Source organism: Dermacentor variabilis, chromosome 11 (genome assembly GCF_050947875.1).
Source record: "Dermacentor variabilis isolate Ectoservices chromosome 11, ASM5094787v1, whole genome shotgun sequence".
NCBI classification, from domain to species: domain Eukaryota; kingdom Metazoa; phylum Arthropoda; class Arachnida; order Ixodida; family Ixodidae; genus Dermacentor; species Dermacentor variabilis.
In genome coordinates, this window is record NC_134578.1 from 67107912 (window position 1) to 67134735 (window position 26824).

Below are 26824 nucleotides of genomic sequence, written 5' to 3' on the forward strand. Positions count from 1 at the left end.
CCAATATAGTTGCACACCACAGCAACAGTATGCGTTTTTTACTATAAAAAGCGAATTGAATTGAACCTTACTTCTATACTAGCCACTGACATGCCGTGCCGCGTAGGCCATCGAATGTAAGACGCGGCATGGCTGAAATTTTTCTCTCTTCGTATCAAGAAGGCTTGATAATTAACTCGGACACTACCTCATGAAATTCTCCCACCGTACGGCAACCAGCTATATGGTGCCCAGCTGAACTGCAGTGGCGACGCGTACTTGGCGTTTGAAGATAAGGCTTGGGTTAGAGAGATAACACATTTGTCTGACGCAGCGTTTAGGTCACAGAATTAAAACTAAGTTTAATTCCAAGCTTTCCCGTGTTATGCGTGGCTGTCTGGACATTTGTGCACGTATCTGCAAACGTCATCTGAAAGCGCCCGCGAGATGCCTTATGCTACACTTGCTGGCTGACCAACTGGGTGCGTCTCTGTTTCGCATAGCAAATCAAAACCCATGTAAAACGTCAACATGTAATGTCGGCATACAGGCATAACGAAAGCACACGGATCTGCTAATAAAATGGCGAAGTGCATTTAACGTATTGTATTGTTAACATCATTTTCTTTAATTTGGCCGCTCTCTATCTGCAATTACGGGTGCGACCATTCTTGGCCACTTCTCCAGAATAGGTGCCTTCTACTACCAAACAAGCGGTACAGAATCCGTAAACGGGCTTCATACCACTCATACTTTTTCGCCAAATACCTTCCATCTACATTTGTCTCATGACATGCATCATACATCACCTTCGTCCTTCTAACATTGCTGTGTAGACAACTCACAGTTAGCATCCACAAAATTTCAAGTTTGCGCTTTGGCATAGCTAGTGGACGATGAACTTGATATCTCGTCGAATGCTCTAGTCCTTTCTAATTAAAAGTATTGCCCTAAACCGAATACTTCCTTCGTCGGTTATTATTCTCCAGTATTTATGCAATTATTCAGCATACGAAAAATCACTGCCCAAGCACTCTGTGCACATTGTTAACTAGCGAAGCTGAAACGTGTGGCACTTGTGTTTATCACTGGCTTAATCCGGATGGTTAATTAAACGACGGGTTGGTAAGCTGCTTGATTCTCGGTACGCAATTGCTGCATGCGCTCTGCTGCACGGTTCTTGTGCCAAGGCTTTAGCATCGGCACGGCGTTGACGTGCTCGTTCCCGATTATGCTAGCGGTGCTGCTGATCGAAATGTGCCTGCTCCTGAGGAGTACATGTGACGCGTGGCCTACCTATTTCGGAGCCGCAGAGAAACGGCTCCCATACTCCCATACTTTAATAAAGTATGGGAGACTGGAAAGGTTCCAATTGATTCGAAGCATTCAATTGTTGTCGCGATTCCGAAACCAGGAAAGTCTCCAAATACCCTGCAGTCTTTACGCCGAATTTCACTAACCTCAACTGTCTGCAAACTGGCTGAAAATATGCTGGCGACACGAGTTTTCTGGTGGCTTGAACACCACCATAAATATCATCCTGCTCAAATTCGATTCCGTTCTTACTTGGGAACTGAAGACAGGCTTTCTATCTTATCATACGATGTTTTACAGGTTTCTCCACACAGTCACGCTGAGCGCACGGTGTTAGCAACAGACATAACGAAAGCTTATGATAATATAGACCATGAAATCATTATATCCAACCTCATCGACCTGGGACTTCCACCGCGGGTGATAAGATTCATCTACTCATTCCTTCAGAATCGCACATTTGCGATTAGAGTAGATGGAAGCCAAGGATACTTCATATCGAACAGAGGAGTCCCACAAGGTTCAGTTTTGGCTCCTCTTCTCTTCAACGTTGCTCTAATACCTCTAGCCTGGCAACTACATCGGATTCCAGATGTGAGGTTCTTAATCTATGCCGATGACGTCACTTTGTGGTCCGTGCATAAAGATATATCTAGACAAACTCATCAGCTTCAAGAAGCCCTTGATGTGCTGAACAACTACGCTCGGAAAGCAGGGTTAGATATTTCCGCCCAAAAATCAAGCTATGTGGCGGTGACCAACAAGAAAGGACGCACAAGAATCACGCAGCACCCCTTTACATTTAGACTCGGCGCAGTGACAATCACTGAGGCTTCCGAGGTCCACATATTGGGTCTCTATATTCACCACTCCGGCAGTGGTGCTCACTGGCTCCGTAAAACCAGACAGAGTTCGACAAAAACACTTCACTTTATTCGTCGCATTGCAGCAAAAGCAGCTGGAGCTAGTACTGACGTAGCTCGACGGTTGGTGCGTGCAGTCTTGCAGCCACGAATTTTATATCAAGCACAATTTCAACGGCTGACTTTGGCACAGCTGGCACAATTGGAGACGATTAATCGCGATGCTATGCGCACAATCACAGCACTGCCCCGCATCACTCCGATACCAACCTTACAGGAACATGCCCAACTCAACACAATTGCAGAGCAAATTTTGCAACGTGAAAAAGCACGTGAAATAAAAAAGCTACTTGTTTCGCCTGTCACTGCGTTGCATGCTCATTTTCACCGCGGCTCTCGGATTGACAATCAGCCCTATCCAATGCCTCCCTGGGAATTCACCAGCATCACAACTAATAAGCCAACGAAGTTACGACGCAGCGATACAACAGGTATTATTGACGAACACAATATCGTCGACGCATCATGCGCTAACACCTGCAAAGTCTATACGGATGCTGCCATTCTCCCAGACGGCGGAAGGACATCATTCCTGAGTACTACGCATAATTTCATCAGCGGCCACCAGCGCTATTTATCTACGGAAGCCAGCGCCCTAGTAATAGAACTTCAAGCCTTCCACGGCGCTGTGCAAGATGCGACATCTAAGCTGCTTACCATCAAGCAACTGAATATCTTCACTGATTCTGTAGCGGCTATTCAGGAACTCAAGAAGGTTGATAAGGTGATCGAAACGTGCGAGACAATACACACTATGAATAGTAAGACAGCTACTTGCGTGAAGGTATACTGGATTCAAGGCCATTCAGCGAACCCTCACAACATTGCTGCTGACCAGCAGGCACACGGCCCTTCTAATCCTGATCTTCCGCCTATTCCCCTCCCACCTCAACGCCTTAACTCGCTCCGAGCCCGTAAAAACTTTCTCCGGTAGGACACACTCGCTCTTATCCCACCGTGTGTCTGCTCCCTCCCCCTTCACTTTACTTAGGGCGGAGGAAGTTGTGCTTAGGAGGCTTCGGGCCGGGGTGGCCCTTACACAGGCTGTTATCTCAAGGTGGAACTAGTCGCATTTACCACTGGTACTGCTCCGTTCCTGTGATGGATGCAGATGCATACCACCTAATATGGACATGTACTGGTTTAAAATCGGAACGCTCGCGTTTCCTACTGCAAGCCAGCCTCTGCTACAGTGTGACAACCAGCTATGACCGCTGGATACATGACAACAGATTCCACAAAACACTGCCTCGATTCATACATAACACAGGCCTCACAGCACACATATAATACACATATACGCATCAAGAATTATGCCTTAAGGGCAAGTCTTTATCGCAATAAAAAAAAGAAGCTGCTGCACGCATGCTCGGCTGCGTGGAAGAGCAACGACGCCTGAACTGGCGCAGCCAATCGTGCGCATGTCCTTCTTTTGTTAGCGCATGCGCACGGAGTTGCGTGGGAGGAGTTTTCGGCGTGACAGATGTACGGACGGATGAGCTAACCATATACAGCTTCGTTGTAAAATATTGCGTCGCGTTCCACATTATTCAACAATATTTGTTTGATGGCATCCTTCTAGGATGGTTCAACTTATTTTTAGACATTGGCAGAATTACTTGGGACGCCCTGTATTAAACGTGTTAACTAGATTTCATGAACTTCTCGATGACACCTAAAAACAGGGCCCATAATAAGTATGTCCGTTCCGCTAGACTGTTTCGAATAAGATGTAAATAAATCATGACGCTGGAAATATATTTAGGTAAGGCGTGCGTCCAGTGGAAAAGATCATTTTTGAACAAAACTATCCGTGAATTCATCCGCACATTCATAGCGGAACGATAAATTGATCACGATTTACCGAAATGTTCAAAAAATTTGTAACAATGAAGAAACGCGTAATTTGGATGATTTGTAGTGTTTTATGTGCCAGATGTACAGTTAATGTACTTTATGCATGTCGATGGCCTTTACGGGGTAGCATACGACTTGGCGTTCTTCTGTGACACGAGCTTTAGGAGTTATTGAGGCGAACTTCAGATAATGAGACGACATGGTTTGATTACGAAAAACGATCAATTTCATTAGGTAACGCACGCGATTTATTGAGGAAAGACCGTATTTTTGGACAAGAAATATACGGCTATAGTAAAATATGAACTGCTCCTGTCTGCTTTGTAGGGAAAAGTCGTACGTCATCAGAATTTCTTACTATGTGGCGTGCCCAACTAGAGCTGAGGCCAACTCATATTTCTTTCCCTTTGATGCCTAAAAACATTCCGTTCTCACTCCCCGCCCCCTCCGCCTTGGAATAGAAATGTAAAATGTATTCTGCCCGCCAGCTCTGAGAAATGACGAGCTCGCCGAAAAGATGAATTTGTTTTTCGACAGTGCTACTTGTAATTCGGTAGGTTTGTGATAAAAAGAGGTCGTAATAAAATGTCGCCTCTCAAATTCAAGAACCTAATAAAGCTTTGCCTACGTAAACAAAATACTTCTCCTAGGAAGGAAACAAAATAAAGCCAATAAAATGTGTTTTTGCATTCCAACGAACGCGTCTACTGCAATCTACGCAAAGTTCAAAACAGAATCGTGGTACCAATATGCTGCTCACAAGTATCGATACTTTTCAACATTAATCTGCACTTATACTAATCAATCGTTAACATAATGCCTACGCAACTACTTACCGAGTTCATGATACGGTATACATGCACCTCGCATGCAAACTCCGGCATTTCTAATTGCTTCAGCTTCTTCATTCAATATCTGAAAGAAAGAAAAGTGTAATAGTAAACAATGCCACTAAATTTTTATCTGGTTGTAAATCCTTTGGAGTGAACAAATTTCCAGCAGTTATTTTTCGTCAACTATAACCTTCTTCTCAGTCTTCTGTAGCAAGTCACCAGTTCTACCCTATATCCTTAATCTGATCTTTAGGAGCCTAAGTGTTGACATAGTGTGCGGAAAAAAAATTGTAGATACCACGCACTGTGGGAATGGACGTTCTCGATTCAGCTGGCTATGCAGCGTTGTATGGTGTTCCGCAAAGCCTTACCAGGATGACCAATGTGTTTCTGTAAATCCAGTATTTGTTTGTGGGGCACGCGTACACTGAACTATAATTAACGCCCGTGCGTGTGTATGACGACAGCAGCAAGGTGGCGACGACGATTACTACGACTGTATGAATTCTACGAATGACCGAACTGATGTGAACGACCGGTGTGGTAGTGTGACATGATTTAGGTATGCTGAAACTAAATACTCAGTGACGGCCTCACGTGGCATCACATAGCAAACACAAACGGGCCACTTGACGGCGATACTGTAGCACGAGCTGAAGCCCGTGTCCGGCTAGATGCTTCCCACAAAGTCGATTCCCGCAGGGAGTGCGATCGGCACAATTTTTTCTCATGGCACCCAAGGCTATTCGGACAAGCGACATGGTCGATGTGCTTGCCTATGTCGAGCGGTAATGATGTTGCCATGGTGGAAATTTGATCCAGCGAAGTTATACCCGGACACCTTGTGAATCAGCATGGAGCATACTTCGATGTTTGATTAAGCGGCGTGATAATGACATTTAGGGCTGTGAAAGTCCAGTAGAAGCATTAGGAGGAACGAGGAGGTGGCGCGTTGCTCTCTGGTGTTTTGAAATCAACGCTCCCGGGAAGCTTGTTTTTCACTCGCGGTCTGAACGTATGCAACCAAAACCCGGAGTTCTGTTGCCGTGATGCCGGGACCTTCTTACCCGTAACACTTGGCTCGAGCGTGGATGGCACGCGAAAATCAGAGGCGACAGTCGGATTACGAATCTGGAATGACGACGCAAGGCCCATCGAGACATTACGAATAAGAACACACAGCTATCGGCCCAAGTTAGAAGACAACTTGGCCCACCCGGCCGGCATAAGTTCTTGTCATGCTATTGTCATGTCGTGCATGCGTACATGCATGCGTATACTAAATTGATTTCATTTTTGTTATGCCTGTCATGGTAGTGATGTGAATCATGTCACGACTTGACGTACAGGCGATTGCAATCATGCGAATAATTTTATGAAATACGTTGCATCAAGCGTCATTCATCATTGATATCCCAAATGCATGTCGGGACACGCATATCCAAAATTTATCCACCTAAATATGCATATAATTTCATTCAATCCATTATAGCCACATCGCTTAGGACGTTTGTATCATAACATGATTGTTATTCATGCCAGTTATACTTGCTAACAAGTTATATATCAGCCGATTCCTGACATGAATGACGTGACTTGCGTCACATAAATGGTATGACATGCATGTCACGCGACATGCATGTCGCGCGACATCACAAAAGCGGCGGAACTCACCGCGTCAAAGTGGCATGCACGCATTAACGATTCAGTATTATACGGAAGAAAACTAAACGTTTCTTTCAGTATAGCCGCAGGCTGCCCCGTTCCGAAAGCTCTGACACTATCTACTCGGAGCTAATTTACGTATAATAAAATTGAAGTGAAACAGAAATGACCGCTTATAAAAGATGGAAAACTATTGTGAAGGCGGAAGGGGGAAATTCAAGACGATGAGCAAAATGAGAACGAGGCAAAAGCGCGAGCCAACGTTTCGACAAGTGGACTTGTCTTTTTCCCCTTGAAAAAGACAAGTTGACTTCTCGAAACATTTTCTCCCGATTTTAATTTGTTCTCGTTTTGTCCATCGTCTCTTATGAAAGAGTGTTTCATTGGGTGGTTCAAACAACGCTTACGTTGGCGGCTCTGTAAATTTCACATCAGGAGATTGAAATAAAAAGAAGAAAAATGCGAGGCCACCTAAGGACCTCTTATGAGATTTGGATGCGAACGTATTATTGCCCTATTGAACGCCGATGATCGGTCCTTCGAGATGTGTGCGCAAGGAATGTACCATAGCGGTACGTGCTGCCCGATGCAGCAAGCAGCAGCAGTCTGCGGTGCCAAAACCGCATGTCACCGGTGTCTTGCGCGACAAGAGACCGAGGAACGCGCAGCACCCACCAAAGCCAGGAGGCCCGCGCAGCAGCTAGCGTAGTGGGGTTGAGAGAGAGGGAGGGAGGTACGGACCGTGCACTGGTGATGGTGATGTGACGACGCGGCGACGCGTTGTCCCCTCATGCAACAGCTGGCCCGCTATCGCTGCAGCAGGGATTCTTTTCGCCTCCTCTGCTGCGTCGAGACACGCTGGGGACGCGGCATCGCAGCGAATAAAAATTTAGGGGCCATTTCGCTGCTCTAGACGAGGACGCCGACTTTTCCCCTCATTGGATAATTTGACGCCTTTGCCACAGAACATATTGGAATATGTTTAAGTCTGGGGCCCGCGCTTATATCACTCGAACCGCCTTCATAGGACAGCATTGCCAATATTAACAAAAAATAATCCTTGCTTGATACTGAATGAATTTGGCTATGCATGGCTGTATTTCCGAGAAAGTTTGGTTCCGCTCGTCCTGTGTGTCATCTCATGTTTTATAAGGCTATGTAAATGCCAGAACCGCGTTTTAGACAATAATTTTCAATCGTGTACTAGACCGAGTGGCATTCTCACTTTTCACTCTCGGTACGCTTCTGCATGACGAATATTTTTGAAGAGAATACACTGCGTGAATTTTGTCGCCTGAAAACACCTAACTGAGGCAAAGCTGACGAACGAACCTTGGACCACTACGCATGATATAAGATATTTACTAAGAAATCATGGGTTGTTACAGAAAACCAAGAACAACATCATAGTCCAGGATGGAGACTTACGATGCAGGGTGTTCCAGCAATGTAGTACATTTGCTTCGGTCTTCCGTGATGCTTACATGTATATCGACAGCTCGTCGTATACCCTTTCTGAAACAACACGCACAAAACAGCTTTGTAATACCGCTGAATTTTGCATTGATGTTTTCAAAGGGGTTAGTCTTCCTAGAAAGGGAGGCATCGAAAGCGATATCAAATTTTTTTGTGGCACTGGAGTTCCTCGAGCAGTGTTCTAGCAACACGTGGAGTCGGGTGGCCAGAACGCGCCACGCGAGAGAAAAGTTACTGTGCAGAAGGACCCGTGCCCTGACAGATACCAATCTGGCTTGGTGATGATGGCGCGGTTGTAAGCGACGCTGATGATACGCTAAACGCTAAGTGACGTTGCAAGCTTCGCGCCTCAGCAACTGCATGTGAGGAACCTCGCCGAATGTCAGCGCTCACACAAATGAATACACACGTTTAGCTTCCCGTTCATTGTCAGTGCCGGTCACATCGGCGTATGCTAGATGCTATGACATGCACAAAACTGCTCAGTAAAAAAATAATGCTACAGGCAGAAGCCAGAACGCTGCCTTGGCTCTACAGAATCGATTCAGTGGAGCGTGGCTGTCCGTTCATTTGGCTTCGTTGTTTTAGCAGTCAAACGCTCAGCGTCTTTCTTGAGGTCTTCTTACGTTACATGGTTTGTACAGCCATGTTGTTGACGCACGGACAGCACGATGGCGGTGGTGTGGCTGGTGGCACGGTCTCGCACACAGAATGACCATAAATGCTCTATGAACAATATTCGACAAAGAGCGCTGCGAACGAGTTAGCACTTTAGCTGCAGCCTGGCCAAAACCTGCGATATGCTTAGCCGCGTAGCAATTAACAAGGAACGCATTATTAAGGTCATTTTCATGCTTACGGCCTTCCTCATTGAAATCATGTACCTTAAAAAATTCATTGATAATGCTTACTACCATGTGAGCGCGCGACCCGAATAGGCGTGCAGATCGGCTATACAGTCGCGAATGTTTTGGTACGTGTCACTGCGTTGAAGTTCCTCTTTCACATGCCCATACCTTCTCTTGGGGTGTCTTCAAATCAATGAACGGGAACATGTTTCATAATGCGAGGCGCCCTCTCGTGTAATAACATTCCTGGAACCAACAGGATGCCCTCAGAGACTATGCTATTAACTCAAGGAAGACCACCATTCAGATGTGACGCATGTAACGCAATTTATAATGTTCCTCGTTGCGGTTGCGTCGTGACACGAGTGGTGTAATTGCGGTGTGCGTCACGACTATGCCGCGTCGTGAAGTCCTGTTGCAGCTGTTGAGCAGTAGTTGTCTCTCGGTCTATGCTGCTCCACGTAGCCACTCCCCAACACACCCATGTACTCTCAGAACACCGTGCAAGTAGTCCGAGCGCGACGCTACACCTAGCTATTGTTTTCAATGCTACAGCTTTGGGCAAAACTGCCAATTTAATTTCTCACTTGTATCGCTCCAGCGACCACTACTCCATTCAGTCACATATTGAAATTAATACGTGTGTCTCTTTCTTTCGCCTGAATTTGCAGCGCTCAGAGGTCGCTGGTAGTGGACAATTTACCTGCGATACAAAGGCTACGGTCTAATGGGTCCATAACGTCGCGCAACCGAGTTAGAAGGCGTATTCGTTGCCGTAAAGCTAGTAAAGACAGCGGGGGTAGCACGACGCGTAGCGAAGAGGAGCACTGGGTCCTTGCTCTCCCCCGGTTTCCCTGTAAAATTTCAGTTCAGCAGGGAACGTCAGTAAACGACACGCGACAAAACCCTCCTGAAGCACCACACACCTGCGTTCGAGTGCGTTCCCCCTGGGGAAAAAAGGTTTATTTCAGGACCACCTATGTACGCTCGTCGAGACGCACGTGTTATAATAGCGAGAGGCACATCATTTCCCGCAACCAATTTGAAAACAAAGCCAATTCAGGCTTCGGCACCTATTTAATAAGTTTAAACCATTAGGGGGAATCAAAATGACTGCTTCAGCGGAAATTATGCGCAGCGTAATAGGTTTAACTTTGTCTCCGCATAAAGCGCATGTGGAAGTTCGTGACACTGCGCGCGAGGGTGGTTTGACACAACGCTAGTGGTGTTCCAGATGCCCTGTTGTGAGTGAGCAACATGCCGATGGGTACCTATTTCTAGCTGAGCTTTCTCTGAATGTGACATAATTTGTGAGCTCACTCAATGTTGATTGCAGTTACATGCCGCTTCGCACTGCAAGAATTGCTGGCTTCATGTCCGCACCCGCCGTGGTTGCTGTGTGGCTATGGTGCTGGGCTGCTAAGCACGAGGTCACTGGTTGGAATCCCGGCCTCGGCGACCAGATTTCGATGGGGGCGCAATGCGAAAATACCCTTGTACTTAGAGTTTGGTGCACGGTAAAGAACCCCAGGTAGTCAAAATTTCTGGAGTCGCACACTACGGCGTGCCTAATAATCAGGTCGTGGTTTTGGCACGTAAAATGCCATAATTTAATTTCAGTCATGTCACCATCAATTACGTATCACAGACAATGTAAGCCAATTGTTGGGGGCATGCGTGAAGTTCCAGGGGTCATATATATATGTATATATACTCGCATGTGTCTTTATGGTCACATATTTTATTGGGGTATTTCATTGTCTAATTGTGCTTCTGTGGCCTCAAACTATGGCCAGTATCTTATGAACCAAGACCATGCATGAGACTCAAGAACTAAGAAAGATTTTGTTTAATTCTTGCTTGAAAGATCCAGTAACCTATCATTTGCGACTGCTGAAGGTAGCAGTTGTCAATGTATACAATAAATAAAAGTAAGAAGGAGAGTGATATATAAAAAAAACAGATGGAGCGGTTTTACGTGCGAGAACAATGGCGTGACTATGAGCAATGCAATAGGGGGTGAGTCCAGACAATACTTTGACCACGTTGGGGCTTTTTTTGTTCGCATAAAGCGCCGTGCACAGGCGTTTCTGCATTTTACGCCATCGTAATGCGGTCGCCGCCGCCGCAATTCGATTCCGCGCCCTCGCGCTGGTTTGGATAAATAATTATGTGCAGTAAAGAAAAGTACAGCAAACAATAACGAGAAGGTTTGTTGTACAGCGTTAAAGACTCCATCAAGATGTTTTACTGTAAAATAAGAAGAAGAACAATAAATATACATCATGACATTTCTAAATCTAGATAAAGACTAAGTAAAATTTTTGTGGTTGCTGAACTTTTTGGCAAAACTTTTACTTACCCGATAATACAAAGAAAGTAAGTCCTAATGTTGCTCTTTAAGAAGCATCAAAATTCTAGTTTTCTACCCTGCAAGGTTTATGGGCGTGTTCTGATATAAGAACACTAAAAAAAACTTGAAAAGTTAAAATTTTGTCTTCTCAAGTGAGAAGTGATTATGTTTATTTAGTTTTGAGATGAAGCCGGCGGTGAAAAGACCTCTACAATAGTGTTGTTTCACCTAGAAATGCAGCTTACAGCTGATCTGTGTGTGGAAAAAAATGTGTGCCACATACAAGAAACAACAACTTACGCCATGGTAATAGCCGTCACAAGGCACGCTATTTGTAGCAGGGTTGAAGTAGGAGTCTTCATCTATGAATGCCAAGAAAGAATATTTGACAGCATTAAAAATACAACGTACAAATATTGCGAAGCACCCTATACCTTACAAACCGCATCTTTAAGTTTTAATTTGAGTTGAAAAATTTGGTGGTTCAATAGTTATAGAAGCACATTTCTTCCTTTCATCATCATCATCAGCCTGGTTACGCCCACTGCAGGGCAAAGGCCTCTCCCATATTTCTCCAACAGCCCCGGTCATGTACTAATTGTGGCCATGCCGTCCCTGCAAACTTCTTAATCTCATCCGCCCACCTAACTTTCTGCCGCCCCCTGCTACGCTTCCCTTCCCTTGGAATCCTGTCCGTAACCCTTAATGACCAACGGTTATCTTCCCTCCTCATTCCATGTCCCGCCCATGCCCATTTCTTTTTCTTGATTTCAACTAAGATGTCATTAACTCGCGTTTGTTCCCTCACCCAATCTGCTCTTTTCTTGTCCCTTAACGTTACACCTATCATTCTTCTTTCCATAGCTCGTTGCGTCTTCCTCAATTTGAGTAGAACCCTTTTCGTAAACCTCCAGGTTTCTGCCCCGTAGGTGAGTACCGGTAAGACACAGCTGTTATATACTTTTCTCTTGAGGGATAATGGCAACCTGCTGTTCATGATCTGAGAATGCCTGCCAAACGCAGCCCAGCCCATTCTTATTCTTCTGATTATTTCCGTCTCATGATCCGGATCCGCAGTCACTACCTGCCCTAAGTAGATGTATTCCCTTACGACTTCCAGTGCCTCGCTGCTTATTGTAAATTGCTGTTCTCTTCCGAGACTGTATTTTTCCTTTATTCATTACTTAAATATTTCAGGTCAGGGAGGCTGTCCTAGAGTAATATCCCTCTCACAGCACTTGTTTATACAAAATTAGAAGTAGTCATGATGTCCCCATCTCTAAAAGATATCATTCACCAGAGAAACGATATGGGATCGTGGAAGTATGTGTACTTTATGTGAAACGGATGAAGTCACTTAATCGTTAAAGAATAATGGTTAAAATAGTAAATCACCTCTCATGGGCTTCAGCTACTGAGTTCACATTTTTTGCTCTTCTAAAAAGATGAACCAGTTGGGCGTAGTACACTATGTTTCATCTATATATTCCTTATAATGATGCCTCTTTGGATGTCTCTGTTCCGAGTGAGCAGGGACCCGCCGTGCTTCTCACAATTAAGTAAGCCGATAGTCGATGCAATTTATATAAACGGCAAGAAACTCTTTGACACGTCCCATTCAACCCATCCGATTTGATACTCAGTACCTTGGGAACAACAAAAGAAGTCTAAAAGGTAAAATATGAGGCCAAGCGCATCAGACACAGACCCGCACTAACATGTTTGTACAATGGCACCCATGCTAAGTGGGCATCCTCACTTTATACTGCGCAATTGAATTAGCCACGTTTTGATAAAGCGCCTCAGCAGAAATACTACCTTACATTACTAGTGGGGAGCGCACTGAAGAATTATGTACGTTATATTTGGAGCTTCTTTTCTAACGTGAGCAGGCACATATGAAAGCGCTAAATTTACAAGACATAGAGGTATTGTAGAATTGAAAGAGGTTTCAGCTATATAAAGTGTTGACAAAAAATTTAATAGCCCTTCCAAATAGAAGAAGAAGAAGAAGAAGAATTTTATTTGTTCACTCACGAAAATAAAAGCACAGTAACAAGATATACAGAAGGAGGTCCCAAAGCTCAAGGCTATAGGACGACCTCCTGTTCTAATTAGAAATATCAAAACAAGCTGGGTTACAGGAAATGCAGCAACGATTTAAAGTTGTCTGATGAAAGCTTAACTATTCAGGCAGTCGATATGACCAACACATGCTTTGAGTGTTGGCGGAAAAAATGCAGGGAAGAGATTGATCTATCTGGAGGCTCTACATCATATCTAACCGCACAATTTAGATATAGAAGCTTTAGCGCGCCGCAAAAAAAAAAAATACTGAACACGGAGATCCACTCAAATTGCTAGGAGGCTATACATGCAGCTTGACCATACGGACATTTGAATTCATGGGATCTACAAAAGCTTTCCAGAGTATTCTTTGCTAGGTTAAGCAAAATATGCACGAATCAGCAAATGAAATGGTATGGAGGGCGCGCGAATTGCTCAGATGAGACCGCTTCACTGAATTACTATAGTCTGCAGGCAGATAGGCTTGAGCAATGCGTGATATTCTGCAAATGTTTTCGCATACAAAATCATTCTCTACGTATTTGCAGCAAAGACAGTTTAGTTTGAGTAGATAGACACTCTTGATTAGGTGGATCGATTTATATTTGTTTCTAAGCTCTCCAATTCGGGTATTTGCAAATTCCCGTTGGTTCTTCGAGATCATGCTTGGCAAAACCCCCAGATGCTTCTTTGCTAGACTTTACGCAATGCCTTGCTTACTCTCACTTTCTTTATTATTATTTTCTTTCACAGTGAGGCGTTTTCCAGGTGCTTAATAGTTCAAAATTATTAAAACCGTTTCAAGCGATGCAGCAAACTTAACATCAAGTTTCCAAACATGAATAATAAACTCGACATTATGACTAAAAATGTTCATCTGAAGAAGTATGCTCGTAAGTTTCTTGGATTGCAGTGTTGCTGCTCAACACATGTTCTATTTTCTTCAGCCTTTAACTATCCTACAAGATGCTGTTGATTATTCTGTTGCACTTTGTTTCACTCCGAGGTTTGTTTTCTGAGCCATGGATCCTTTACTGCAACCATTTGCACGCTTGATGTCTGAGGGCGAAAATATATCTCAGGGTAGGAATTGCAGATTGCGCCTTCTCTGTAGCTGCTCTTTTTTCCGACCGTGGTGGTTTGAGCACTCAGTACAGCAAAGCATGAGGCAAAGCTGCATACAAGCAGGGGAAGTGTGATAATTTTTTCATGATCGCTACTTCCTTCTCTGACAACACTAAAGAGGCACTCCAAAATGTTTTAGCTCAATATGCTATGATCACACGCATACAGCCTATGTGTTATAAAAATGGGGCGTCAGCTCCCATGCAGACTTCAGAGTAATGAGCAATCCCTCAGCCGCGGACGGCTTTAGTAAAATGCACATTCTTGCGGATTTAGCATTTACGAACTCATTCCTCCTAGTGCTTACACCACTCACACGCATCTTGCCGATATCAAATTTCTTGCATTCTTGTGTAAATCACTCAGCCGGGAAAAGATAGTAAAACGGGTCAAAGTGATCAATTAGGAGTATACTTTGCACAATACGATCAACATTCTACAATAAATTCCTCCACTCCCTGGATGCAACGTTAATGTATTTGTCATGAGCTTGTTCAAACATTGCTTAGCATACTGAATTGTCATCCTTAGCGAATTTGATTGATGGACAATTTTACGTTAGTTTTGGTCACGCTGCATTCTACATGGCATGGTCTGCTGTTAAAATAACATTTTTGCATATTCATTTTATATGCAGGCTCTTATGCCTGAAGTTTTGTTGAAAGATTGATTTTATTAAGTATGAAAATCTTTGGCCTCTCTGTTAGAACATATACTTTTTTATTCATCTGATAGGTGTAAATATTGCACATTGGTATAAATTTGATGCATCGTTGCAAATAGTACCATCTCTGCTTATGTCTATCTTCTCTAAACAAGTAACGCATTCGAGCAGCAACTCAGCAAGAAGCGCATTATTTGTCTGTCTCTTTGAGACAAATACTGCACGTAATTCTCATCAGCCCATACGAGCGTCGAATCGACTTCATAATGAAGGAAACTGCTACTGTCACAGATTTTCTCAATTTGATCAACGAAATTAGCGCGGCTAGTCATTAGGTAACTAATGGTCCTGCCTGTGCCAACTCGAAGCTCAGCAACTATAGGCATTGCTCTGTATTGAAAATTTTGAACTTAATGTTACAGCGCAAACACCTAAGACGAACCACAAAAGCAAGACACGCTATGCTCCCGCACAAAGCTATGCTCCTGCACCTGCGGAGAGAGCAGAGTAGGATGCCAAATTCGGCATGGTGCCTCATACGTGTCGTGCGCTGTCGGCGTGGTTTGTGCCATTCCACTCTCATGTGGTAAGACCAACTTTGGCCAGACAGGGCGTTGCATCAATGAGCGAATCAGGGAACATGCTCAAAAAGTAAACAAAAATGTAGATAGAGGAGCGGACCTTGTTGCCTATATAAACTCTTGCAGCAATTGCGAGGCCTATCTTGATCGGACGTTAATTCTTGGCTAAAGCAAGAATGAGCACGCGCAGCTTGCCTTAGAGGCCTACCACATAAAAGACAAGGTGATAATTGCATCAGTGACACATCTTTGTCCCTGCACCCATCTGAATTTGAATTCCTAAGTTACTGTATGCGATAAGTTGGCAGGTCTCAGTAATGTAATCTGTGTGCCTGAGCGGTCGTATGGCCTAGGGTTTATATATGCATCGACGACGAATAAATAAAGAAGTTGTTAGTAAAACTGTAAGATTAAGGTCAGAATTATGTAGCAACTAGGCCCAAATGAAGCTTTACTGTAGTGAAAAGGCGCCTTGAATTAAAGTTTTGTATTGTGGGCTTGTAAAAAATTTTTTGGCAAATATACTTTCAAGCAGGTCATGTTTGTGTATTTGTTATTTTACAAGGACATGATCAAAGTAATACGTCATTATTTAGCAGAGATTTTGAAGCAGTGATTCTAATGTGATAAAGTGGCGCAGCAACAGCCATTCACTAGTATGCCTTGTTATTTTGCTGGCATGCCTAGCACTAGAAACTGATTCATTAAGAATAAGAAGCTGTGTTGGTAGAATATCGCGATTGTGCGGCTTCTCCCGCATTACTCCATTGTGCAGCGTATTTATGTCGTTTTTCTTTTGTTGCAGCGGTGTACGGGCAATGGGTCGCATTTTTTGACTGGTGCGCTTGACCGCCAGAGTACAGATTTATCTTTCAGCAAGGCGCCAAGCTTTTGTTTTAGAACAGACAACCCAAAATCTTGAGGCCTTGATGTGGTTGCCGCTTTTAACTGTTTCAGTGTGTCAGGCACCACTTTCCCTCCGAGTGACAGCTATATATCGTCGTCGCCAACATACTGACTCAACCAAACGGAAATGCCAGCTGCCAAATGCGTGACTTTCTTGCAATAAACATCGCCCAACAACGGTAATGTAAACATAATTTTATTTCAGCTAAAGTATGATTTTTCGTGGGAGGGGGGCAATCACTTTTCAGCAACATGGAACTAAAGGCAGCCTATCTATGTGACGTGCTGCTGGCACCTCTTGGATCTCATGTGATATAGGGAAAGAAATAGTCAAGCTGTCATACATCAGCAGTGGCATATACTGCAACGGCATATCTGTACCAAAACGAATGCGTTTTCTACAAATAAGCATTCAAAAACAGAGCCAGAGGTTGCGGTGACAAATATGAAAATAAATCAAAGGAATATGAGAAACAAAAAAGCTCATCTAAGATTCAATACAGAAAACAGCACAAGGCGTTTTTGCGAAGAAGCCTTCAAATACAAAGGCAAGTGCTTCAGTAAGAAAGGTGAAAATGAAAACTCAACTGAAAGCAGAAACATTTCTAGGCTCCCATAGATAATATTAGGGTCATTTTCACATTTTTTCTAATCTCTTGGGCGGTCTTGAGATTATGGGCTTCGAGAAATTAACAGCAACTTGATCAGATAAACCGCGACGATATGTGTCAGATATGAGAAATAGCAAATTCTGAAGTTCTAAATTTGTAAGCGTCTTGTTTTGCAAAGTGATCGGTAAGTGCTACACGGTCAGAACGAACGTAGTTAGGAGCAGTTATTGCAATCCTCATTTGTAGACGTTTCCCCTGTTTAATAGAGCATAAGCGATTCCTCTAAAGGAATCGCTTATGCTCTATTAAAACAGGGGAAAGTATAATTATTTCGTTATAGCCCATAATCACTGCAATTTGTACGATTTTGTACTTTATGCAACGTATGAAATTTAGGCTGTTATCCAGAGCATCATAAAATCAGGAGAGATTGTAAACACGACTGAAAAATACACTTGTTTAACATGTTTGTTTGTTTGTTCAAGATACCCATGGATTTGGAGATGAATGGACGTAGTGCCTCCACGTACGCATTTCAGCTAGGGTCAAAAACAGCTCCCAATGAACTGCTGCGAGCTCTTCATATTGCACCTTGAAGGGCGCATAAATGCACACTAGATCATCATACGAGAGCTGAGCAGTTAACTTTCGGGCAATATATTACACGGCGTCAGTCTCCTTAGCTGTGCTTCACACACCTGCAGCCACCACGCTGGTTTTTTTCCCTGTGTGAAAGCGTGACCGCCAATTTACAGGCAATAATTCACAGGCGTAAAGGTTCGCGCTAAGCTATACGTCGCTTATTGTCGTTATAAGTATGCAGCAACCGGCATAAGTGAGTGCCAGTATTGTTTGTAACGCTTTTTTGACGGTAACAACTAGCCTACGCTAGTACAAATATTAGTTGTTATTAATGCGAAAAAAGCAATACCTACAAATAAACCGACTAATAAGCCTCACGCGCATAAGTTTTTAACTCCTGGTTTTGTTCTAAAATTATAGGGCTCACCCACGCGAGTTACATTGGCTAGGACGTTACAAGATTATATCTAAAGCAGCAACATTGCGTCAATTCCAACATCGTAAGGCAGCGGGTGATACTTTAAAGCCCATTTTCTCTCTGCCCTTCCGGACATTCTGTGACTTTTCCTCATGAACAAACTGGTCGTGTTAAAAAAATTCTATCGACACTTGTTAGTAGTTTCCATAGATATGCTGTCTCATGCAGAAATTCCAGTTTTGCGAATCTGAAATCATATCTTTGCATGTTATGTTTCTCGCTTTTAGCAAGGTTTTGAAAATCAGGTTTTTAGAAATCTTTGATGACTATTGTTTAGTGGCGCCAGGGCCAGGTATGGGGTGCAAAAGAGCGTCAATCAGCTCACTTTGTTTCTTATGGTTGTATTCTTATTGAACATGAAGGCAATAAATCCGTTTTTATTTCGGTAGTCAATTACCTTCCTCATCTGGATTTGTATGTTTCCTCGTAACCTTGGCAAATACATTAGTTTTAAGCTGCTATTATTACCCAGTTTTGCAAGAAATTTGTTTCATTTACCAGACATACATTTTACATGATTTCAATGTCGAAGTACAAGCATGCCATACGTATCTTCTCAGCCAATTGCGTATCCAGAGGGTATGTGTCGACTTGAAACATCTGGCCGCCTCTATCGCCCCCCCCCCCATATTACGAATTCTATAAATATTAGGGTGGAAGTGTACCATGCTCATTATTTTATCTCACAATGACAGATAGCGCAGATCTCACGAACTTTTAGAATCGACGTTATGCGAAGCATTTCGCAGATGCCTGCCCATACAGCATTGTTTAGGCTTCCGCAATTCGTTACCACACGAACTACCGTGCTTGTGTAAACTGGGTGCTCGTGCATGTGGGTCGCAAACTTACACTCAACCACAAAAGTGTACGGATCACGGTATCACAGAATAGGTCCATTTCTGAGCATCCTGCAACCATAGTCAGTAAAACGGACCACAACATTGTTCACATATACTAGTAGAGGCTGTAAATGCGAATACTATGTTGCGTTGTGAGGCTGTGCAGATATCGAGCTTTTTCTGAGATCGCATGTTCCGTAAAATTTTGTCGTTGGCTTTATGTCTGCGTGACAACAACGGCATGGCAACAGCCACGTCGCAGGTCATTGTAAGGCAGCAAAGGCATATCTCCGCCGGCCATTCCACGCGAGCTTACGACATGACGATTGTTGCATTCTATGTTGGTAGTGGACGAGCGTGCGTGAGAGAAACGTGGATTATGACGTCATCGGCAACTAGGTGATATACAATCTGCGTACCTATGGCTTTCACATGTAGTGCATATTAAAACGACCATGGCATTCGCAGTCGAACGAAGAAATGTTGAAACACAATTACGTTGGGCATTCATGAAATTGCCTGAACCTCGCATTTTCGGCATAGCTTAAACTGGTAGGAGAAAACTGTTGGGCAAAGTAGGCCTCTAGAAGAGGCAACGCAGTGTAACGCGGCGCCTCAAAGCACGAACGGTCACTTCAAAAGAAGACAGGAAAGTGGCCCAGGCATTGAGTGTTTCAAAGGATAGGCTGCCTTTGGAAAGCGAGAAGTATGCATGCGAGCGTGGTGCAGCGCTTAGAGCACCGGGCTGGTCTGCTCTATCGCAGTGATTTGATTCCACCATCGGTCGCACATCATTCTCTTTTCAGTAGAAGGAGGCGAGACAGCAACCTTAACCATCTGCAGCAACGTGCCAAGAAAGAGACAAAGACTGATTTGTATTAAAATCAGTTCAAAATGTTGGAACGTTTCTGTCAACTACTGTTGCTCTAACATATATTCAGTCGTGTAACTTCTAATATAATCTCGACACCTTTCGCTCTCAGCAAACCTAGAGAGCAAGATGCCAACAGGAAACAGTTCTTCGCACTGAACAATCTTCCTGTCATTGTTGAGGTAATTCAGAAATCTCGGAAATGTAACAAAATCACGTTTCTAGTTTTCATGTGATGCAGGGAGGCCTATGAATTAGGCGGTCAGGTTATCTGTAAATGACTCAGTAAGTAGCTAAGACGCAGAGAAAGAACCCGACAGAGCGATTTAGTATAGCTAGATGTATAGACAAACAGACTTTCTAATATACTGAATAAAAATGCAGTTTGATAGAATATCACGCAAAGAAAAGCAATTTCAGCATTATTATTCTCAAGATGCCTGCGAAGAACTTTCCTTATGCGGGACGATGTATATTGAATAACAGGCAGGACCCAAACGACGGGATAATTTGTAATGTTTCAGTGATGACACGTGAAGCATGCGCGATCCTGCAATTTCTTCGTAGATTTCCCATAATATTGTTATATCACAAATAGAATGAAAGTAATTTTTGTACGCGCCCTTTCAACATATCGATGCTCCTGAGTTATAGAGTTCTGCAATCCATTCACTTATTAGTCTCCTAATCGTGTTATAGCTGCGTCCTTAGCGTTGTTACAGCTAATTAACGCTTTGCCTTGGCGTACTCTTGGATTCATAAAAAAAATTGTCCACTAGATTCGTGCATAAAGAACAGTTCGCATTAGAACCCTTCAAATCCTACGCTGTTTTCAACTGTTTGTGAAAAAAACTGCCTCTCGTGATAATTTTCATGCCTAATGAATGCGGAGCTTTCACGTTACTTCTTTTGATTGAGACATCACACAGCTGGAAGAGTTTGCACATAGGCACTATATATTAACATCTGAAAAGTAGGAGATATAACATAAGTCATGTTACCTTGGGCAAGTATGCACACGCCTCTCATGCACTGTCCTATTTTTCCGTGCTGTTTTGGATGCTGCAGAAAAGAATATTATTTAGGCACAATTCGTGCTCAAGGAACACACTTGGAAGCATGCACGATTGTTCTCTCGTGTGAGCAAAACATTTGGTCAATACATACAAATACAATGCGAACCTTCTCATCATAGAAGTGTACCTGAACATGTGTATACATAGGTGTCCTTGTGTTCTTATATGTTCCGCTTATTGCTTTAGAGAGTGGCGTCGCGAAATAAGTCATCGAGGGACGCTAATGAAAACACAGAACTTCAATTATACAAATCGATCATAAATTAATTGTTTGGATATTCAATTAGACTAGAATACAGAATGGTTAATCGCGGTGAGAATCAATGCATTTAGCCTTGGAACGCGCAACCGTATTCAAAATTCGGCGTCAATAGAAATGACGTCAGACATTCGGACCCACACCGATTCAAAAATCGGAAATATGTTGGCAGGCAGTCAGTCCCAACGTGTATATGACGTCGCAGAACTGCCGGTCATCTTGAGAGAGCATCTACTTTTGTGCAGCGTGTGCCCCACAAACGTGAGTATTAAAAGAAAAAAATGTTTCATTTCTTTTAGAGACGTACCCAGCAAGCTGTGCCGTCAATGTACATGCCTCTTGTCAAGCGGTTGCCGTCGTACGTGCACACATAATAGCAGCTGGACTTAGGTGATGACTGAAAAACAATGTGAACAAGAATCAATAGGGACGCATTAAAACTTCCCAAGTAATTAAAGTCCATTGTATGCTGAACTATTCAGATATCAATATGAAAAGAATCACTTAAATGGTGCGTGATATCCGTGCTACAGTCTGTTTCCAGCTGCGGCTCTTAATAAACTTCTATGCCTATACTAAAATAAGTAAAACAACGCCAGCAAATATCATGACGCGACCTGCCCGAAGGGCCTGAATGATGCGTAAAGTTCAATCAAAACTTGAAGGGGCAGCGCAATATGACGAAGGCAGGGGCACGCAAGACAGCGCTGAACTCATGACTAACTTTATTCGAAGGAAATGTGAATTTTAAGCCTCCTCATAATATAGCGTTAGATTACAGGGTTTTGCGTTTTCTGCCTGCGCACTGATAATAACGCCATGGATCGGAGAGCACTTGACTATGGGTTGTGTACATAAGTTTGTGTATGCCTTTGAATAAAGTTAGTTGTGAGTTCAGCGCTGTCTTGTGTGTTCCTGCCTTCTGTCTTCGTCATATTACGCTTGCCCTTCAAGATGTTCAACCAGTACGAACTCGCCCAAATGTCGATCCTTTTAAAGCTGAATCACGTTCTAGTTGAGCGCGCTCACGCGTGCTTCGTTTTTCGTCCGTCTGCCTCGACGTTTTGGTCGGTTGCAGAAGCCTTTTGCTTCGAGTGACTAGTCGCCCAACAATTTCACGTGCATTTGCGGGCTTCCTTCATGCTCGGAAAAACTTTTATGTAGCACGTTATGAGCAACAGACAGATGGATTGGAACTTATTCTTGTCGGTCTAAAATTTTCTCATTGGCACTTTTCATGTAAATATAATAATTGAGAAGTTGCGTAAAGAATGAATATTCATTATCAATCTAGGCTGAATGACAAAAAAAGCGATAGGAATATCTCCCAGTGACGGCAAACACTATTCTTTGGTTTCTTTCTAGCTACGTGGAATTCGCATATATTTAAACCCTGGCTTATGTTAGCTGGAGCATCATGTATAAACGTAAGAAATAAAGGATTGTCATCCGTGCGTGCATCCTCAACCTACAAGTGTTTGTTAACTTTTACCGGCAGACTACCAGATCCCGGCAGACTATCATTTTGTATATGTAATACATTAAAGCGTCACACGAATGTACGAGGCTTAACCCAAGTTTCATTCTCTCCCCTAGCTCTTGCGAGCCCACCATCGATTTAATTGTTTCTCCTTCTTCGCGTTAGCTCACCCACCATCCTCTACACAGGTCACGCTCTCTTTCCTTTCCAGAAAAAAAAACTGACCGCCCCGGACACTATGTCACATGACCATTAGGCACAATGGGGAGTTGGTAGGAAGAGTTTTTATTTACTAACATGCATAGCAGTGCCGTGCGCTTTGTAGTGCAGCGTCTGCAACTTGCAAGTGACTTGACGTAGCCGCTCAGTAATGCGCAATGGTCCGCTGTAGCGTAGGAAAATTTAGTGCAGTGTTCCCGCTGCTGCGTGCGGTGTGGCACCATAAAAGCGCTAAACTCCCTGGCAAGAACCTCGCGATGAAGCATTGCTGGTGGGAACCCAATACAGCTGCCTTTCGTTTCGCAAGAATATTTATTACTCGCACTTACCGGCGCATTTGTTAAAGAATGACATTTAACTTCTTGTGATGATCCCCAGCATTGATAAAGCAACAGCTCCTCTTTAGCAGCCTCTTTCGTCCGTGTAGGAGCTCGAACAACCACTATGCGATTGTTTAGTGGTATGACGTATTCATAGCGAAGACATGGTACGCGAGGTGCGTGTGCCAGTAGTTACGATCGGCACTCGCAAAACAGGCCAGCAAGTGTCGCACTGATTGGTCGGTTCTATCGAGTGGACCGTTTTTATGTCATTAGCTAGAAGCACACGCGTGAGGGCCCGCGACATGAAAAGCGTTCCGCAATTCTTTATCATCACCGCACGCTGTCAAGCAAACCCACGTGGCTTTCGACCCACCTAAATTGGACAGTGGCACCCCTCTTAGCATAGGCAGCGAGGTTGCTGCACATATAGCGCATTAGAGGGCAGCCGTGGCCATTCGCCTGGATGCGGCTTTGCGCCGCGCGAAAGTCGCACAGGTCAGCGCCTTTCATTGACTCTGGCGTAAGCTTCAAGGGAAGGCCATGGTCTGTGCTCAGACCCGACAACTCGGCTGTCGTCGACGAACCGTCGTGAGCTGCTCCTTGCCTCTTCTGGCGGTGGAGCAATGGGGGGTGATTGCTGCTGCACTGATTGATCGGAAGTCTTGCAACACCGGGCCGTCGAAAATGGTCGCGGATTTCTTCGTCCACAACTGCTCGCTTGAGTTGTTGCATCGAGCACGGAGGTGTTCTTCATTTCGCGCCGACGCCTGGGATATATCGTCCACTTCGACGTGTTGTGGATCTGGCCAGGGTTGGCAGACACCCTATGGGAGCGCGTCCTTGCTCAGTTGTTTGTAGAGCCTGAGCGTCTCCCCCCCCCCCCCCTCCCCCCGCATTATCGAATGGCAGTGTTGTCGAAGCCGCTGCAGAAGGGAGCCACCGTCCGGAGCCCGGTGCAGTGTGTCAATGTGGGACATTCTTGGGGGGGGGGGAGTATTCTGTAAGAGTCCACCTAGTGGACTGTCTATTTCGGCCGCTCCTGATTGGATGCAGCTGTACGAATGAGGAAGAGCCAAGCAGCCCGATGTAAACAGCAGTGGCCGAAATGTCCACTAGGTGGAGTCCAAGAGAACACATCCCCTGGTTCCATGGCCAACAGTACCAGTGGCCAGGACCCCGCTTCTGCCAGCGTGGCGGTGCAGTGTGACATGCGCGGTATTCCAAGGCAGCTCCTCAGGCCCTTCCTCAGCCCATCATCAGGCGTTACAATTGCTGTTTTCGGTCCGTGTCGTCTTCTACTGTACCAGCGCGTGCAATACCTCGCCTTGTGCTAGTACCGTAAATTTGCTGCTTGCATCACGATTTATGAAGACCAGCCTTTTGTATCCCCTTGCGTAGAGCGCTTAGTGCTTGTGGCACGCGGCGCAAGGAATAGCTTGGCATTATAAATGATGGCGCCTCAAAAAATTTGATTTTGGAAAATGCGGTCTTTTTAGCCGACTAAAGATGAATTTGCCGCATCTGGGATAAGGGTATCCTGTAACTAGCAGTAGTTAGGTAAGCTGACGTGGGAAGTAATCATAGTACAGGGTCATGGAGTGCTGCTCTCGCGAGACTGGCAGCCATTTCATTCATAAATAATTCTCATTTCCAGGCACCCAAAGCACGCCAAATAAATTTATGTGGGCAGGCACTAGGAAATGAATAGTAAATAAAAGGGAATTGCAGTGCTTGCTGTGAACGCCGTCGGTTCATTTTCTCTTCCTCCAACTAGTGCGCCCGCCGTCCTCTTCATCCGTTGCATTACGTCATGCACCCATGTAGCATAGCTAGAGTATAGCATATGAGTACGAGCGCACAATCAAGCCCTGTTGTGAAGAGAGCAAACGCTGCGCATACGCAGTACAGTTTCTCGTAGCTGTACTCTGCTACGTAGCGTAGATACCGCGGCCGTCGCGGGCTAGCACGACGAGTCCGCTGACTTCTCACACAGCGGTTTGCTTAGGAGAACCACGTTCGGCGCTTCGTAGGCGCCAAAATCAGAAGTAATGGCGTCTGCGTGACCATCCAAATAAAATATGAACTGCGCGCCCCAGTGACGTTAGTAGGCGGAGCGTTTTGGGCACAGCCCGCTTTGCCGCAGCTTTCGAAGTGCAAGACATTAGAGGAGGAGCGGATGCACTGCGTTCAGTCTTAAAGAAATATACACTCTTTGGGTCGTATCTTTCCAGACAACAATATTCGACCTCTGTCTTGCTTGCGTTTCCTTTCTTGAAAACGCCAAGCTGGTTACTTTTTTGTCGGAATGCTTTGTCATGCTGATAACGCGCACGCTTTTCGTGGCTTGGAAGTACCGGGCTCACTGCGTAAAACAAGGAAATGTGGACAGGACAGATGGCGATTATTCTTGTGTGGCAAGATACAACCCAAAGGGTTTAATTTTGCTTACGAGCGTAGGGGACTTTTGGGGTGCGATCTTCTATGCGTTCCTATATAGAACGGAGGCGGTCCGTTCCACCGAGCCGCGCACGATTGTTTAATTTGAACCGTGGCGAACGCCATGACGTCAGTTGCGACATGATATCTGCTGTCAATCATTCCGTGTCGTCTGCTATCGGACGAACGCAACGGAACGGACCGCCTATTTCGTCGGACCGCCTCCGTTAGATTTCGGAACGCGTACACGATCCCACCCTTGGTTACCAGTAACCCGCTTTTGCAGAACACATTGAAGTACTTTTTGCGGCAAAGCATTTCTGAAATTGCAGACTTCCGGCGTCTTTAATATTGTTACCAAGCACAGCCACAGACTAAATTGAGGACAGTAAGGACGACGACGACGCTCGGTGAAATCGCGCGGGCTGTCTTCCATTGCTTGTGAACGCGTGGTAAATACCTGTCAAGATATTGAAACCTCTTCTCCCCGTAGCGTTTTGATGGAGCTTGGGCGCTCTCCAAGACCCACGACGGATTTGCGCAGTAGGCGCTTCTTGGCTCTGCTGGCAATATTTAACAATACCGTTAATACTTCTGCAAGTGCACTTACGGTGCCAAGGACAAGACGGCAGTCACCCAGTTGTCGATAGGCGTTGCTTGCGAAGCATTCGGTCCCTGAAAATGCAAAAAAAAATGTGAAGTACAACTTGCGTCTGCGGAATAATGAATGTTACTTGCTTAGCAGAGCCGCGAAACATTTGTCTGTACTATTAGTTACTGTGAACAGCTTCTCAAAACCTGCCTAACATAGTTGCCTACCATAGATGATCTCGTATTTTCGTGTTTTCCACCAGTTGCAAAAACTGAAACGTTCGGAAGGAAATGGTATTAAGAAGCAAATTACGTTGTGATACGATGACGAATATCAGGCACGTGTAGCAATTATCAATTCTGTGGCTCAACTCAATCACATCATTAGCATAAGGAAAAGTGCAAGAAATTCCAGAGAGTGAAAGTGTTGAAATTGAGCGCACGTCTGCTTCTGGCACGTCTGGT

At 44.4% G+C, this 26824-nt stretch overlaps 1 protein-coding gene across 1 annotated transcript in view; it reads right to left on the reverse strand.

The window, feature by feature from the left end:
* The window catches only part of LOC142564312 (uncharacterized), a 50709-nt gene that overhangs the window by 9707 nt on the left and 14178 nt on the right, over nt 1-26824 (reverse strand). The window contains exons 3-8 of the mRNA XM_075675263.1: nt 26379-26443; nt 21618-21707; nt 20977-21037; nt 11549-11610; nt 8000-8086; nt 4910-4988 (exon numbers count right to left, since the gene is read on the reverse strand). Coding sequence (XP_075531378.1) covers nt 4910-4988; nt 8000-8086; nt 11549-11610; nt 20977-21037; nt 21618-21707; nt 26379-26443 — 444 coding nt within the window. The remainder of the gene's footprint in view (nt 1-4909; nt 4989-7999; nt 8087-11548; nt 11611-20976; nt 21038-21617; nt 21708-26378; nt 26444-26824) is intronic.